This window comes from Cervus elaphus, chromosome X, assembly GCF_910594005.1.
Source record: "Cervus elaphus chromosome X, mCerEla1.1, whole genome shotgun sequence".
Taxonomy (NCBI): Eukaryota; Metazoa; Chordata; class Mammalia; order Artiodactyla; family Cervidae; genus Cervus; species Cervus elaphus.
In genome coordinates this window covers 54477036-54495385 of record NC_057848.1, presented here as the reverse complement: position 1 = coordinate 54495385, position 18350 = coordinate 54477036, and the positions used below count along the sequence as shown (strand labels likewise).

Below are 18350 nucleotides of genomic sequence, written 5' to 3'. Positions count from 1 at the left end.
TCCTTTCCTTAACTTCTCCTATGGGGGTTAAACTTAATGAACTATAGCACTGAAACTGTGAATAGCACTGTGATAAGAAGAGCGGCAAGAATGAAAGCATTCCTAAATGGTATTTACAAGGGTCCAAATAAGAATATGCCCCCTCACCTTTTGTCTATACTCCTACTAAAAAAAAAAAAAGGAGAAAAACAACCAGGCCATTTCATTCAGTGGAAAACTACCTTGTAATGTGTGCAGATAATTTCAAAAGCTAATATTTCAGATGGGCAGCAAACAAAACAGTTTTCAATTATATGACTATTAAGAATTGACTTTGTTAGGAATAACCAAAATAAGTAGGTAATCATATTATCACATCATAAATGAACATCCAACAGAAAATGTCAAAATAGTTTTTTAAAAATGACATTTCAAGCTTACTTTTGAAATTTTTCAATTAATTTCTTCACCATTTTATCTGTAATGCCAGGACAGGCAGCTTCGGCCACGGCAATACTTTTCTCCAGTTCTTCGATTGCCTGATTCCTGCTTGCATTATTCTCATCCTGCTGTTTAAGCTGAGAAAAATCAATAGCTATAACATTTAAAATTACTAAACTTCTTAAAATAGCCAAAGCTGATGAATCTGTACTTACTTCAGCAAATGCAGGTGTTATTATCATAGACAAACAGCTCAGGGTTTGTACAAGATCTTGCTCCTTTGAACAAATATTATAGATTATATACATGAAATTAAAATAATCACTCATGTGCATTCATTGGAGTCCTCCCCAAAAAAGACCCAATACAAGGCAAGTCTCCATACATTCTTCTCATCACTCATTCCCATCCATTGTCCAGAGGCCTCTAACTTCTAGGATTACAATTGATATGCACAATTCTATTTTAAAACATACCAATGGTCACTTAAATGACTTCTATGACCTTTTCTTAATTAGTTTGAAACGAATGGCAAATGAAACATACTGTGGACCACAGTGAGGTAGGCAAGCATTTAGGGGTATTAAATTCTAACAATTTCTGGCCATCACACTGTCTCATTTTAAAGTTCAAAAAAGTCTACCAAAAGGAAGTGATCATCGCTGTATACATACGGCCCCATTCTGCAGTTTCTTAGGATCAGGCTTCTTTCGCACAGTGGTAAAGCTCCATTCAGGATGAGTATTATTTTCCCTGCTGGTGGACTCCCTAAAGAGATTGCCAAAGATATTTCTATAAGTTCCAAAATGATACAGCTTGGGAAAAATACCAAATCAGTGCAGACAGGTTCTGAATGAATAATTGTCCCAACGTATAAAAAAATCATTTGATCTCAGTTTCAAATACACACTGCTTTCTGCCAAAGAGGAGCAATGGTACCCAGCTCTAAGTGTATATCAGAATCACATGTGAAGGTCTCTTACTAGATATAAAGCCCTGGCCCAATCCCTTCCCACTGACTAGATCAAGATCTCCTGTAGTGTGGCTTGTGTTTTTTTTCTTTTCCATCTTATTTTATATTGGAGTATAGTTAATTTACATTTTTAAAGGCTCCATGAGTGACTAATGGGCAGCAAAGGCCAACAACCATTAGAACAGAGCAAAGACAACTACCCTGGTATTTTCTAGACCTTTCAAAAGTTGGACAATTTCTCATAAATGCAGATATTATCTGAAGAGAGTTGGTGTTGCCTTTGTGTCAACTAGCAGAGGAGTAAATTCTGGTGTAGCCTACAGACTCTGTAGTCTAAATTAAGTTAAGGAGTTAGAAGCGCAAATGTTAGTATAAATGCTGCAGTTAAAAAATAATGCAACTTTTTAGGGGGTACAAATCAGATATAAATGAATATTTTAATGTACCAGTCTGATCACAGTTTGGTACATGGCCAGGAGGTGAGAAATGTTAGTTCTCCAGAGGGGTTTTGCAGGTTTCCAGGAAAGTACGAGAAGACATTGCTCTTTATCACTTTGGGCAAGCTAATAAAACACCTTAAATGCAATCTTGTTCCAAAATTTTGTAATATACTCAAGTATCCACTAGGGGTTAGACTGAGACCATTTAAAACTAAAGAAATTCACTTCTAAGGAGGAAAAGAAAAAACAAACAAAACGTGTTTCCAAATTCATTGTACTTCACAGACCAGGATTTTAAAAGATTTTCACAATTTCTAAAGTCACATTTTAGAATAAGGTTTATATTTTATGCGAGAGAAAGCATATCAGCTCACAGTAAAAGATATGAAATATTGAAATGGGCTATCTACATAAAAAGTAAACAATTGGTACTTACGAATCAGATCCGTCAGAATCAGATTCATCATCGCTGTGTCCTTCTGCCTTCCATCTCTTAAATCGATCTATCAGTTCAGTCAGATAAGAAGTCTTCTTTGAATTTTTTACAATGAATTTATGTTTCAGAAGTTCTTTAGCTGTAGGACGCTAAGGAACAAAAAAGGAAGGATGCACCAATATTTCTAGGCTTTTTATGATTGCAAAGAGTGATATGAAATCATTATCAATTATTAAACTGAAAGGTATAAAAGTTTGTCTATAGATATGAAGATAACTAAAATGCCATAGGACAATAGCTAATTCTATTTCCGAAGTGGCTCAAGGCAACCAAATTAAATTCACTACTTTGGTATCAATTTGCTAAAATCCAGTGGGCAAAAGGTGGCTTAGGTACCAGCAAACAGGCAGGCAGGGCTTTCTTCAAAGCAGAGAAACACATGACAGGACTTGGATAATTAAGTAAAAATTTTAAAACAAAATCATGCTTTAAAATACTTTTATTATATTTACTGCAAATTGGAAAAAAAAAAGGATGAAAACTAGCAAGGCTATAACTTTCTTATTATCTGCACGCATCATATGACCCCCACATTAATTCCTTCTCCATCACACATTAATTCATATTGCATCTAAATAAAAATACCATGTGTTGTGGGGGATATTTCCTCCCTAATAATTAATTAATATTCATTAGCAACCTACAATAGTTACATCCAATTGAGATAGTTCTTGTATATTTCTAGTTTCTCACAGTTATCAGGCAGCTTTATTTTAAAAACAAAAAAACAACTGTAATCAAATTTGCCAACTCAATGAACGGAGCTCACTAGACTTCAGGGAAAGTATACAACTTCATGTTGGAATTTCTGAACATTAAATAAAAAATCGTGAAACACCAACAACTTTTCATGAAAAATGAAAACAGTTGAATAAAAATCATTGTACATAGTTATACTTTCTTAATGACATCCTAGAAAATGAACTTTATTTCCCCTTGAAATAGGAAACGATCAACAGAATGAGGAAGATGCTAGGGAACATAGCAAAAAGAGAAGATGCAGAGGAAGGAGAGAAGGAACTACGGATCTTGTCAACAACTGAAAAAAATTAATGACACCGACGGGACAGTCAGGTTCCTGGATGGTCTGTAGACAGCTTCCACAGGCATTGTATTCCTTACTGTTGAACAAACCACATTGGCTCTATGTATATCTGATCACAGAAAACAACGGTCATAGCACATATACTCACAAATGATGGATCTTTGTTCAGGCAAGCATCAATAAACTCCTTAAAGGATTTCGTAAAGTCTCCGACAAGAGTTGGAGGATTGTTTTTTGGAATAAGAAACAGAACTCTCATTGGGTGCATGTCGGAGTTAGGTGGCTCTCCCTTGGCTAGTTCAATAGCAGTAATTCCCAGTGACCAAATGTCAGCCTAAGGTAAGGAGGAAAGAACAATTACCTTGAAATTTCATTCGAACATTCTGCCACAAAATAACTTGTGGAGTCTAATGGTCATACAATGTTAAAATGTCTCAAGAAATGTGGTGTTAATACATTTTTTATAGAATTCATTTTTTTAGAAAATTATCAAATTCCCTACTTTGTGCCAGGCACTGCATTCCAAGCACTGAGAATTCAGAGGGTGACTAAACCAGAAAAAAATTCCTGCTCTCAAGAGGCTTATGTTCTAGTAGAAGAGAAAGATAAATGAATAAACAATAGGATGTCAGATGGTATTAAGTTCTGTGAAGAAAATACAAAATCAGGATAATGGAAAAATGAATGATAAGGTAAAAGGGCTGCAAATTTACATGGGATGGCGAGGGAAGACTATTCTGTGTCCCTAATGTTTAAGCAGAGACCTGATTGAGAGGAAAGTTATTCCAGTTAGAGGGAGAGGCAAGTGCAAAGGTCCTGAGGCCAGAGGGGATTTGCTGTTTTTATGGACCAGTAAAGAGGCCACTGTGGCTGAAATGGGTAGAAAATGGAGGAGAGTGGTAGGAGATGAGGCAGAGGTAGACAAGGGCCAGACAGTAGAGAGCCATGTATGTGATAGTAAGGACTTTGGATTGTATTCCAAGTAGGATGGAAGGTCATTGAAGGGAAGAAGATCCAAATATTCAGTATTACCAGCATCTAGGGAACTTATGATTTAGCAGCAAAATTTGACTTGACTCTAGTTTTAGAAATACTCTTAAGAGGAAGAAGAATTACAGCAATTAAATAGGATAGGATGCTATGTAAAACAATATTAAAAACAAAATAGTTTATAGGTAACACTTCACTTTTGAGTCATAAGCTGACTGCTGGATAACTTCAGGAGCCATCCAAAATGGTGTTCCCACAAAGGTATTTCTTTTTATTTGTGTATCCGTCAGCTGGCCAGCCACTCCAAAGTCAGCAAGTTTCACATCTCCTTGCTCTGAGAGCAAGACGTTGGCAGCTAGGAGGGAAAAGGAAACAAACAAAAAAAACCCTCAGCTTCCTCAGAATGCATCTATTTTTCTCAGGTTCATATTAGACTTCTGTATACCTTTTATGTCTCGGTGAATTTTCTTTTCAGAATGCAGGTAGTCCAGACCTTTCAAAATTTCCTTTAGCATGGTAGCGATCTGGAATTCATCAAATGGACCAGCTCGCAGCTTAGGGGGAAAACACACACACACATACACATGTAAAAGTTTGGAACAATGAAGTTCAAACTTAACATTATCTTTGAAATACAGATAACATTATCTTTGAAATATATATTGCTTATATATAATGAAGCAGTTCTATTTATTAAGCCAGTATTTAAACAATGAGAAAATTCTTAAGGGTGAAGAGAGTTAAGTCAAAGGGCTAAAAGGGTTTTCAATGATTAGATTTTAATGATTAGATTTAATCTTGAAAGATAATATAACTATATATTAGCTTCAAATCTTGAGGTTCTTAAATATTTACATTAAAGATCTAAGGAACATGCTTAAGTAATGACAGATAGGAAAAATATATCAACTACTTAAATTTTGGCATTTGCTGTTTAAAACATTAAATATTTACACTGAACTGATTTTTAGATCAGATGGTCCATAAGATTTCTGCAGCAACCCAATTTGATCATATGGGTCAGTTGTAGCACAGTTCTTAACATTTACATATTTCAAAAACACTGTAAAGCATAGAGCCTTTTTGGAGACTCAGATTTAAGTTTTAGCTAGGAATATAATAATTAAACTATTCAAACTTTCATTGTAAAAAGAAATTCAAATCATGGAGGGATACAGTTTTTCAAATAAACGGAACACATTTCCCTTTCTTCCCCCATCCCTGTACTAAAGCCAGTGGTTTCAACTGCAATACAAGGAAAGCAATGATTAAGTTTCAGGAGAATTTGTAATGGAATATCTGAAAATCTCTCTTTAAAATAAATGGTTATTTTAAAATTCTGGTACCTCATAAAGCACAAACAGTGGACTGTATAATATTATTACAGGAAAGGGTGGGAATCTAAAGTCAGAGCTGAGGTAGAGTTCTGTTTGCTGGAAGGAGGGAAGGGGTGGTGAAAATCAAATATTGCCCACTCTGCCTCACACTGGGAGGGATTCACAGCTCTTTGGCACCTTCTGTATTTCATCTTTCATGAATGCCATATTTATTCTGAATAAAGGGCACTTTCATGTTGAAATTTAACAGCTTAAAATAGAACCCATACTTCGGTCTCACTATTTAATATTAACTATGCTCTGGATATATAGTATACTTCAGGGATGTGTATAGTTCAGTAGGTGCCTTTCCTAGGTAACATTATCTATTTACTTTCAAATGTATCAACTTCCACCCCAAAGTATCTATTTAAACACCAGTGATTAAAGTCATCTAAAAGGTGAAAATGGCATATTATTTTATTGATTGCTGGTAATGAAATTCTGAGGTACTACCAAACAACTTAAAGATAAATGTCAAGTAATACTACCTAAGACTAGTACTTTAGTATCATTGATTATAATGTTGACAGGGCCAGAGGAGGTATATTCTCAGTCATTTAGAAAATTGGGCAAGGTCCTAGCTATCATTCTGAAGGATTTCTAAAAGTGGTCTGAATAATATAGAATTTTTAAAATATACTTAAGTAAAAACAAATGGGAAAGTGGTCCTACAGACACATTAGCTTATCTGGTATACTTAGGTCCAGTTTAAAATTAAATGCACTCTCACTTAACTGGGTACTGGAGGAGGATGGGAAGGGCATTTCCGTGGCAGGGAAATGGGAGTAGGGTGGTGGCAGAGTTGGGTTTTTCTTGTTCATGTCAGACAGAAAACTATCCCAAACCTTGTGGTTATAATGTTTCCTTAGCCATGATGATAATGATCAGAAAAGGAGAAAAAAGGGAGCTGGAAAGAGAAGGAAAGTAAATAGATGGAATAGAGGTTGCTTTTTAAAAATTTTCAATGCAGCCTTGGGAGAGATGATGCCAAGATCTTGGTCCACTGTCCTTGGAGTGCACAATGGAGCTTCTCTCCAAAGACTGAAGATGTTACCATGTCTCTAATAGCTAACACGTCTACCCCAGGGCGGGGTGCTGGCGTTGTATGATTTGCTTTGTTGTCAACTGAGGATATTCAAGAGAGGGACATTTGCAGGCTTGGGGGTGTTCTCCAACACTCCTTTGACTTCCAGCCAGTCCCTAATGCAGCATGTTTTGCTATGCTTTCTCTTACGGTTAGCATATTGTTTCCAACTTTTTCCCCTGGTGCTCATGTTTTATTCTCTTAACCTTATTATATATGTTTTTGTTGTAAGCCACTTCAATTTTTATTGGAAACAAGTGAGGTATAATCAATTCAATAAAATAACGTACAGTATGCTCAAAGTCTGTTCACACACAACTAGTTTTTTTTAAGAATGGGAGGGATTCTTGAGGTATATATTGTTGTTTTCAGTTGCTAAGGCGTGTCTTATTCTTTGCAACCCCATGGACTGCAGCCTGCCAGACTCCTCTGTCCATGGGATTCTCCAGGCAAGAATACTGGAGTAGGTTGCTGTTTCCTTCACCAGGGGATCTTCCTGACTCAGGGATTGAACCCGCATCTCTTCTATCTTCTATATTGGCAGGCTGGTTCTTTACCAGCTAAGCCTTTGGGGAGAGTCCATATACTATATAGTGTTGAACTTAATTACTGGCCATAATCATATTACACTAGTCAGGCACCAGTTTAATGGGATGAACACTTTTTGCCCAGCATTCCTTTTAATTTCTCTTGTCCCTGGTAGCAGTGCTCTCCTCTAATCCTGATCCTTTCTTATATGCTTTCCAAACAATAGCACTCTCCTAAATGAAGAATAGTGCATTCTCATCATTTACTCTCCCTACAAAGTCGAGCCAATGAGGTTTATAATTAAATCACAATAGTATTAAGTGTTAAGGCTAGAAAAAGAAAACTAGAGAGATTACTCATCTAATTTCTTATTTGAACATTTGAGGCACAGGTTAAATAGTCTGCCCAATATTAGCCAGCTAGTCAATGGCAGAACTGGGAATAGGATCTAGGTCTCTTGATTTTTAGCCACTACACAGCTAAGAAAATCTTAAGTTCATTGAATTTATGCTAATTGTCAGTTTTTGACTTAGGCAGAGCTTAGAATGAGATTAAGATCTCACAGTCATTTCATTCAGAGGTTTCATAAAACTGCCCCAACTACTCTTGGGGGATACAGATTGTATTAGTTAGGGCTGGGCCATTGTCCAATGCTTCCCGTCGCTATCAGAGATCCTGATAAAAGCAGCGCACTTGTCTTGCCAGTGCCTACAAAACAGGGAAGTGACATGGTAAACATTCTGGGGGGCCAGTTAAGGTAACTGTGATAAATTTGGAAATGACTCTTAATATTTAAAAAGTAGGAGGAGGCTCCTAGAGCAATTGTGAGGCTTCTTGTGGAACTAATGAATAAACTATTGTTTAATCAAACTACATGACAAGACAAATAGAGCTGAGATCATTTAATAGCGAGAATGAGACCTGACTCCATATGCATGAAGGACTATTAGCCAAAGAAACACCAGTTATGTTCTCTCACTAGACAGGAGCGAGAAAGAAAAAAAAAAATGAAATGGAGCTTTAGGATGTAAGAATTAGATTAGACACAAAGAAGGATGGCCTAACTCAGCAACTGATTAAGCTGAGATGAATTCCTAGAAGATAAGGCTCTCCATCAAGTTTAATTACCATTTCTTTTGAATGGTTTAAATATGGTTCTGTCTAAAGGAAAGAAAAATCGCTTATGGTCATTTCTGTTCATAGGATTATTTGAAACTTTGGAGGTACTGGCAGTCAATATTAAAGTCTTTAAAAAATATTTGATCACTTTCAGTCAGAAAAATTCATCTCTACTTTAAAAAAAATAAGAATTAAAACATTACTCGGTGATCTTAATCATCAAAACACTTTATTTTTAGAAACAGCAGACTCCAATTTCAAAGGCAGAGCATATTATATGAAAGTCATATAATATTAAAGATGGAAGAAAACTTAGTGCAACTTCTTTGTTTTATAGGACGTCAAAGCCCAAGGAATTTATGTGTCTGGCTTACAGTCACAGACTTAGTTATAAACAGAGGCAGCCCTAGAAACTCAAACTCCCATAGGCCAGCCCAGCAGTCATTATATTACACAAAGTTGTCTCTAGTCATTCACATTGCATTTTAAATACAATGTCATATTAATAAAAAATTTAAAGGGGGAGGGACAACACTGATAGAATCAAACCACATGGGGGAAAACAACCAGTGTTTCTCAATAACATTTTGTGCACAAACACATCTTCATTGATTAGAACTTTTCCCTCACACTGCAGGATTTTAGCAGCCTGGTCTGCTAAAATGGCTGTGGCATTTCCAAGTCATTGTGACAAAAATGCCATCACATTTCCAAGTCACCTAGAGAGAGGCAGAGAGAACTCTGCAGAGAGCTGGGTCTGTAGGGCTTCTTGGTCAAAACCCAAGAACCACATTTAGAAACAGTTATCTGGATGATATCTCTTCAAAAATCTAAGAACATTCAGTTTTCTCAGGGATAAGCATGTAAAGTAAAACATGAAACTGATGGCAGCTCTCACACACTCATTCCTCATTCGGGGGGAATTTTCTTAAGCTGTTTGCATTTCTTGTATACTTTAAGAATGCCAGCAATGCGCAGAACCTGCAATACAGCTGAATCAATGTTAAGAGTAGCAGTCCTGAAGATAGAGTGAACATATTAACGAAAACAACCACCTAACTTGCCCAAAAGCCAATGCTCACTCCAATTAAAAGAAAAAAGTGAAAGTATGGATGTGTGTGTGTAATTGTTTAAAAATACTTACAAGATCCAGCGCTGAACCGCCACCCAGGTATTCCATTATTATCCATAATTTTGAACCCTGTGAAAACCATGAAATAGTTTAATAATTATAAACTTGAGACAAATAACATACTAGCATAAATGTTCAATCTGACATACTAATGTACTAGTTCTAAAATATAGGTTTAAAATTAGTTGTTTGGAACTCAATATATTTTTCCATAGAATATTACAAATGACAGTCAAGTCCTAAGTCTTGACTCTCCCTGAAACCTATTGAATGTATGATAGCTAAATACTATAAATGACACATTATTGTTGCTTATTGTTAAACTATTAGCAACTTCAATAAAAGTTAGGAAAAAACCATAGCTTTAAATTATTATTTGAATGATGATACTGAAAGGAAATGAATGAGGAGGTAAATGGAGACTTGTAGAAATTCTGAATGGGGCTTCTGAGTGCTTCCCATGTGATTTGAGAGTTTGAGGACACTGGATACTGTACCTTATTTTGGTTTTTGTTTTTTGTTTTAATCTACTTTACAACTTTTATCAGCCATGATTAATGGGCATTTTTTGTACAAATGTAGAAACTAGTAAGAACACTGTAGCCCCCTCTCCCCCAAGGTAAATGGATAAGAGAAAGGGAATGTGTAGCTTGAAAAGCATGATGATTAATTCAGGTAGAATTAACTTCACTGTAAGTTGTATAAGAGGAAATAGAGCTCATAGAGGGAACACACATATTTGAATTACAAAACAGGTGTGTACACACACACTATTCAGCTGTATCAGACAAAATTTGGAAAACATTAAATTTTCTTTCAGCTACAGTTTGAAATAATGGAGACATCTGTCTCTCTCCATACATTTCATGAGTGGTATTCTCTGAATTTTTTTAGGACCACAGAATTGACTGGAAGCATAATGGTTGGTTTTATTATACTGGCAAATAGCCAAGCTGTGAATGGATTGTATTCTAAAAGTCCATTTTTTTAAGAAACATGTTTGGGATTTGGAAAGCAAGCATTTTGCCACAAAAATAATGCCTAGGTTCCTGGAGCTGCCGCTGCTGCTGCTAACTCACTTCAGTCGTGTCTGACTCTGTGTGACCCCACAGACGGCAGCCCACCAGGCTCCCCCGTCCCTGGGATTCTCCAGTCAAGAACACTGGAGTGGGTTGCCATTTCCTTCTCCAATGCATGAAAGTGAAAAGGGAAATTGAAGTCACTCAGTCGTGTCCGACTCGTAGTGACCCCATGGACCGCAGCCCACCAGGCTCCTCCGTCCATGGGATCTTCTAGGCAAGAGTACTGGAGTGGCTTGCCATTGCCTTCTCCTGTTTCCTGGAGCAGTCCCCTCCAAAAGACAATTTAACACAAAGGTATCCAGAGTATACCTGAAAGAACACCAGAGAAACTACTGTTGATACCATAACAATGTTTCTAGGGGAAAAATGGATTCAGTGTCATGCTTCATGTTGGGATTCTGGGAACACATTTCTCACCTTTACAGTCCCAGCTGCAGGATAAAGATTCTCAAGCTATTGCTGGTAGTCCTGAAACTCTCAAATCCTTGGGAAGGAGGAGTTCCATTCAAAATTTCCAAGTGTCTCTGTGAGGCTGGGGCTTTATGATGGCAGAGAATGGACTCCAGGAAAATGATGATGGGTGTTTAGGGGACACTGTCGTGGGGGGAATAGGCTGTGGCCAAGAGTTAGGGACTGGGGAGGGAAGGTTCCACTAAATTAAGATGCTGACACTATGTAGGATGTCTGAGAGAGAGGAACAATGCCCTCTGCCCATCTTGACACCTGCTCTCTCCTGTCACAACAAGCTAGCTTGAGCTTAGGAGAGAGAGTGGCATCTATAGTAGGAACGAGAGAAAATAAATCCCCATAACAGTGAGAGGGCAGAAGAGTTCCAGTATAGAAATTAGACACTCAGAACATGAGAACTGTGAACTGTTCCTCACAATGCCATACAGCCTGAGAAGCTTGTCTTTTGCCACAGTTTGTTTCTAATAAGTACTATATTCTACCTCATGAATTCAGAATGCTTTCCATGCATGTGACATTTCAAAGAAAAATTAAAAGATCTTACAAAACATGTTTATCTGTTTTGCAGTTCTGCATGAATGAGAACACCTGTTTTCCAAGTTAAAACCAATGTGTGGCTTTTTTTTTTTTTTTGGGGGGGTACCAATTGAAAACAGAAACTTAGCAACTGACTGCTCGTCACTAAAAAGTATTCATAGAAAGCTTAAAAATGTCATTAACGTTATGACTAAGCAACTTCCAGGTCTGAAATGCTTCCTCTTTGTAAGCGAGCTATTTGGTGGAACTAGGATTCTTCCGAAACAGGCAGGGAACCAGAGCTGTCTGATAGGTTTTCTGGGTGCTTCCTTCTGACTGTCACTTCTGCAGACAAGTGTCGCTGGAGGACGGTTATATGTCTGGACATTCAGACGACTGTGAGGCAGGCAGAGGAACTGAAGCAAAGTGCGAGGGGGCACAGGCAGGAATGGCACGCTGGCGGGGCTCCTGCCTACTCACAGATGCTTAATCCACACAGGCTCTTACTCGTTCCTTGTCCACAGTGGGTCTTAATGAAAACACCAATCACAAGCCAAACCTGACCAAAAATCCCAGATCCTGTGTTTGTATTCTTTTGGGGAACTATAACTATTACCTTTGATTTCTGGTAAAAAACGTTTGCGTTTGAGAATGCAAATATTTGGTCTATTCTTAAATAATTTAAAAGCCTAAGATGATATCTACATAGTGGTTTACAAATCCAAAAGAGCCAAGTGGCTCTAAACCATAACCATATATCCGGTACATTTAAGCATAGGAAGACCCTACAGGGAAAATGCCACTTTTCTATTTATAAAACGGCCCACACGTTTTAGCAATGGGTTGGAAGGAGTAAGTGTAAAGTCCTGCATCAACATGGGTGGTAAGTTAGGGGTCAGGAAATGGCTCTCTGTTTCAAAATGCAGAAAACCTAAAAAGTAAGTACTTCAGAGTTATACTGTTTACCAGGGAGAAGTTGGAGTCTACTTTTAACAAATCACTGGTATCTGGAGTATCAACTCCATCACCCCATGTGACCTTTGACCCCACTGTGTGCCACTAAAGCAGACATTTGGCGAAGGGGGCAGAAATGCTACTGTGGACCTTGGGATTCATTTGTTCACAGAAAAACAAAAATTTAAAAGAAAAGAACATGCAAAATACCCATGATATGTATTTTCAAGATAACAGATCATAGATCAAGTTCATATACATGAACATAGATCAAGTATATTTTGAATTAAGCAGGTTGGTCTATGAAGCAAATAGCCAAATATAACACTGACCATATAAACCAGCATATGCAAGTAAGATAAACAAGTCACCACTGGGCAAATGTTGTATGAGCCCACTGATCTGAGGAGTCTAGGGTAGGGAAACCAAAGACAGAAATTAGAATGGTGGTTACAAAGGACTATGGTGAGGAGAGAATGGGGAGTTACAGATTAATGGGTACAGAGTTTCGGTTGAGGAAGGTGAAAGCATTCTGGAGATGAATGGTAGAGATGGCTGCACAGTCACTTGAGTTTATGAAATGCCACAGAACTGTACATTTAAAAGGGTTAAAATGATAGCTTTTGTGATGCATATTCTACTACAGTAAAAAAAGAGACAGAATGTAAAATTTTATAGAACTGCAAGGAATAGTAGAGATCACCGTGCCAGAACTTTACCACCTGAGAATAATTTTTTTCCAGTCAAGAATGCCTTGTCTATACCCTAGTCTCATATCAGTTCAGTTCAGTTCAGTTGCTCAGCCATGTCCGACTCTTTGCAACCCCATGGACTGCAGCACGCCAGGCTTCCCTGTCCATCACCAACTCCCAGAGCCCACTCAAACTCATGTCCTTTGAGTGTGTGATGCCATCCAACCATCTCATCCTCTGTCATTGCCTTCTCCTCCCGCCTTCAATCTTTCCCAGCATCAGGGTCTTTTCCAGTGAATCAGTTCTTTGCATCAGGTGGCCAAAGTACTGGAGTTTCAGCTTCAGCATCAGTCCTTCCAATGAATATTCAGGACTGATTCCCTTTAGGATAGATCTGTGGGATCTCCTTGCTGTCCAAGGGAATCTCAAGAGTCTTCTCCAACACCACAGTTCAAAAGCATCAATTCTCCTGCACTCAGCTTTCTTTATAGTCCACCTCTCACATTCATACGTGACTACTGGAAAAACCAAAGCTTTAACTAGATGGACCTTTGTTGGAAAAGTAATGTTTCTGCTTTCTAATATGCTGTCTAGGTTGGTCATAACTTTTCTTCCAAGCAGCAAGCATCTTTTAATTTCATGGCTGTAATCACCATCTGCAGTGATTTTGGAGCCCAAAGAAATAGTTCGTCACTGTTTCCATTGTTTCCTGATCTATCTGCCATGAAGTGATGGGACCAGATGCCATGCTCTTAATTTTCTGAATGTTGAGTTTTAAGCCAACTTTTTCACTCTCCTCTTTCACTTTCATCAAGAGGCTCTTTAGTCCTTTGCTTTCTGCCATTAAGTGTGCTGTCATCTGCATATCTGAGGTTATTGATATTTCTCCTGGCAATCTTGATTCCAGCTTGTGCTTCATCCAGCCCAGTATTTCTCATGATGTACTCTGCATATAAGTTACATAAGCAGGGTGACAATATACAGTCTTGACATACTCCTTTCCCAGTTTGGAACCAGTCTATTGTTTCATGTCCAGTTCTAACTGTTGCTTCTTGACCTGCATACAGATTTCTCAGGAAGCAGGTCAAGTGGTCTGGTATGCCCATCTCTTTAAGAATTTTCCAGTTTGTTGTGATCCACACAGTCAAAGGCTTTGGCATAGTTAATAAAGCAGAAGTAGATGTTTTTCTGGAACTCTCTCACTTCTTTGATGATCCAACAGATGTTGGCAATTTGACCTCTGGTTCCTCTGCCTTTTCTAAAACCAGCTTGAACATCTGGAAGTTCATGGTTCACATGAATTTTGAGCATTACTTTGCTAGCATGTGAGATGGGAATGGTAAATCACTTCAGTATTCTTGCCTTGAGAACCCCATGAACAGTATGAAATGGCAAAAACATAGGATACTGAAAGATGAACTCCCCAGGTCGGTAGATGCCCAATATGCTACTGGAGATCAGTGGAGAAATAACTCCAGAAAGAATGAAGAGACGGAGCCAAAGCAAATACAATGCCCAGTTCTGGATGTGACTGGTGATGGAAGTAAAGTCCGATTCTGTAAAGAACAATATTGCATAGGAACCTGGAACGTTAGGTCCATGAATCAAGGCAAGTTGGAGGTGGTCAAACAGGAGATGGCAAGAGTGAATGTCAACATTTTAGGAATCAGCGAACTAGAATGGACTGGAATGGGTGAATTTAACTCAGATGACCATTACATCTACTACTGTGGGCAAGAATCCCTTAGAAGAAATGGAGTAGCCATCATAGTCAACAAAAAGAGTCCAAAATGAAGTGCTTGGATGCAATCTCAAAAGCAAGAGAATGATCTCTGTTCATTTCCAAGGCAAACCATTCAGTATCACAGTAATCCAAGTCTATGCCCCGACCAGTAATGCTGAAGAAGTTGGACGGTTCTCTGAAGACCTACAAAACCTTCTAGAACTAACACCCAAAAAAGATGTCCTTTTCATTAAAGGGGACTGGAATGCAAAAGTAGGAAGTCAAGAAATACCTGGAGTAACAGGCAAATTTGGCCTTGGAGTACAGAATGAAGCAGGGCAAAGGCTAATAGAGTTTTGCCAAGAGAATGCACTGGTCATAGCAAACACCCTCTTCCAGTGACATAAGAGAAGACTCTACACATGGACATCACCAGATGGTCAATACTGAAATCAGATTGATTACATTTTCATATCACTACCCCTATCAAAATCATATTCAAGACTCATTTTAAATGCTACTCCCCAGTTTGAGGGTTAGTGTACTTGATAAACCTACTCACAGATAAGTGGGAGATATGAGGGAAGTAAGATCCACCTATCTGGAGCTAAAGAGAGAGGCTGAAACCAGAGACGGGAATTTAAAAACTGTCAGAATAAAGTAGATGAGACGGACAAGGGTGAACATGCAGAGTGAAAGGAAGACACAGAGGAGGTACCCAATAAATAAATATCTGCTGCATTGAATCTAATATGAGGCTTCTTATAGGTGGATTATAGGAAATTTAAAGCAATTCTTATTTTGAGTGAAAAAAAAAAAACACTGAAAAAGGAAGAAGTATTTCCCTCTCAATTTCCTTCAAGTTGCACAAAAAAACTTAATTTAGAAAATTCCAGAAATATTCTAGAAACATTCACCATACATTGGAAATAAGCACACACAAAAGTCTCAGGAAAAATGATGAGAAAGCTGCACAGATCCTATTCTGGAATGTTTTACTTCAATCACTCAATTCTTTTTTAAAAAATAAATATCAGGAGTTGTGGTATATGGAGGGGGGCATATATCCTCAACATAAACAGAAATCTAAAAGCAATTTTCGGCAGCACATAAAGGCATGATTCAAATTTTACTCAATGCCTGAGTGACCTTCATTTTAAGATTTACATCGAACTAGAAAAATATTTAAAGATTATAAAAGATTCTTCCAATATTATGAGATCAGAAGGGAAGGGTTTGCTTATTTTAGCACTCTTCATAAAGACTAACTTTGTCTGTCAAGAAAATCTGCACTGAACTAAAATTAAAGGAAAATACTGTGGTCATACTGATGTGTTTATCTGGTTTTTACTCTTGTTTTTAAAAACAAAGTTATACAGTGAGCTCAGTCAAAATGAATACCCAGTACATTTTTGCAAGTCTCAAGAAAAGCACTACAACTATATACAGTTTCAGAGAGCATATAATTTTCTCTCAAATGCAATAACTTTTCCTCCAGCTTACAGTGAGGTCCTGGTTATATCCTGTATTAGGACAACCTGAGAAGAGCTCAATATACTACTTTACTCAATTAGCTTGACTCACAAAATCCCCTATGTTATCTGAAATGCAAGGATGGGCCACAACAAGAACAGAAGTCAATTGATGGTCCTTAGAGGACGTAGCCTTGAGTTACGCTGACTGCACCAAGCCAAACCCTGTTATATTTTATGCGATTTTAGCTAAAAAAAGGAAGCCTGAAAAGTCACACTATGTTTTAATATAAATGGAAAATAAACAAGGGGTTGATTTAAGAAAGTAATTTAAATACACAGTATTAAAGAGTTATAAAATTATATTTCTTTTTCTCTTTGCATATATATGTATGCCCATATTGAGACAGTACGCGTGTATGTGTGTGTACAAATAATCCAGATACAAATAGTCAATATCAGCCATCTGAATTTCTACAATTTTATCATGAAGTAACATGTTCTTCAAAGTAGTCTTTCTCATAATGTACTTTAATGATCAGTTAAAGAGATAAAAATAATGCAGTTTAATTCTTTAAGAAGACATCTTGGATAAGAGTTCTGTATCCTCAACTGGCCTAAAAATATTCTGCAATCAAGATTTGGAGAAACCAAACTATCAATTATATTTGTTAAAAGATTAAGTATTTGGGGGATGACTGCTATGTGTATACCATGAGGGAAATTTTTTAAAATGTGAAATATTAGGAATAAATAATGCAAACAGAGTAACTCTGTTACAATTCATTTTCCATGGGAGTACTGAATACAAATAAAGGTTGTAAGCAACCAATAGGGCTTCCCTGGTAGCTCAGCTTGTAATAAATCCGCCTGCAATGCAGGAGAGCCAGGTTCGATATCTGGGTTGGAAAGATCCCCTGGAGAAGGGCATGGCAACTCACTCCAGTATTCTTGCCTGGAAAATCCCATGGACAGAGGAGTCTGGTGGGCTATAATCCATGGGGAAACAAACAGTCAGACACGATCGAGTGAGTAAGCACAGCAAAAGCAACCAGTAAAAGTCAATACCATGTCAGTACACATTTTAAAGAGGGCTTACTTAATATTTTGAGTCAGTTACCGAAAGTAGTTTATCTGGTACAGATGCGTAAAAATAGCAAGTGTTCAGATTCGCTCCAGAGTGGATCTGGAATTATAAGGATTCAATCCAGAAAGAGTAAACCAGAATGAGCGTGCGCGTGCACACACACATACACCACCACCACCACCACCAAATTTCCTGGGCTGCCTACAACCACGGGAATTAGAATGGGGACCTAAAACTACTGAGACTGAAGGCCACCCATAGGATACTGAAAAGAGCAATCTGACCTGCTAAATAAGCTTTTTAGGAAAGAATGTGAAAGCAAAGTACACCACAAAGAATCAAGTAATTATGTATACAGTAAAACAGAGTAATGGCTAACACTCCAAAGTATATTGGATATGAGTTACTAGCAGTATTACTTCCTCCTGTGAGTCTTTCCCTCACACCATAATGGGAAAAAAAATGATAGAACTGACCATTTGCTTATTTATGCAAATGGTACCTTGTACCTTGTATGCATTCAATCACAAATTCTACACCATTGTAGTGCAAAATGGGATTGTAAGCTCTTGAAGGCAGGAGCTGTTCACTTTTACATCTCCATAACCTAGTACAGTGTGACACACAGTGACTTGCTATTTAATGATTCATTCTACTATGTATTAATTCCACAGTCACCTAATTTACATACTCTTAGACTAAATTAGCCTCTGTTGGGAATTCCCTGGCAGTTCAGTGGTTAGGACTCTG

At 37.7% G+C, this 18350-nt stretch overlaps 1 protein-coding gene across 1 annotated transcript in view; it reads right to left on the bottom strand.

The window, feature by feature from the left end:
• The window catches only part of STK26 (serine/threonine kinase 26), a 67968-nt gene that overhangs the window by 2441 nt on the left and 47177 nt on the right, over window positions 1-18350 (bottom strand). Inside the window, exons 4-11 of the mRNA XM_043895221.1 lie at window positions 9619-9675; window positions 4810-4918; window positions 4562-4719; window positions 3523-3708; window positions 2270-2418; window positions 1095-1188; window positions 636-698; window positions 421-557 (exon numbers count right to left, since the gene is read on the bottom strand). Coding sequence (XP_043751156.1) covers window positions 421-557; window positions 636-698; window positions 1095-1188; window positions 2270-2418; window positions 3523-3708; window positions 4562-4719; window positions 4810-4918; window positions 9619-9675 — 953 coding nt within the window. The remainder of the gene's footprint in view (window positions 1-420; window positions 558-635; window positions 699-1094; window positions 1189-2269; window positions 2419-3522; window positions 3709-4561; window positions 4720-4809; window positions 4919-9618; window positions 9676-18350) is intronic.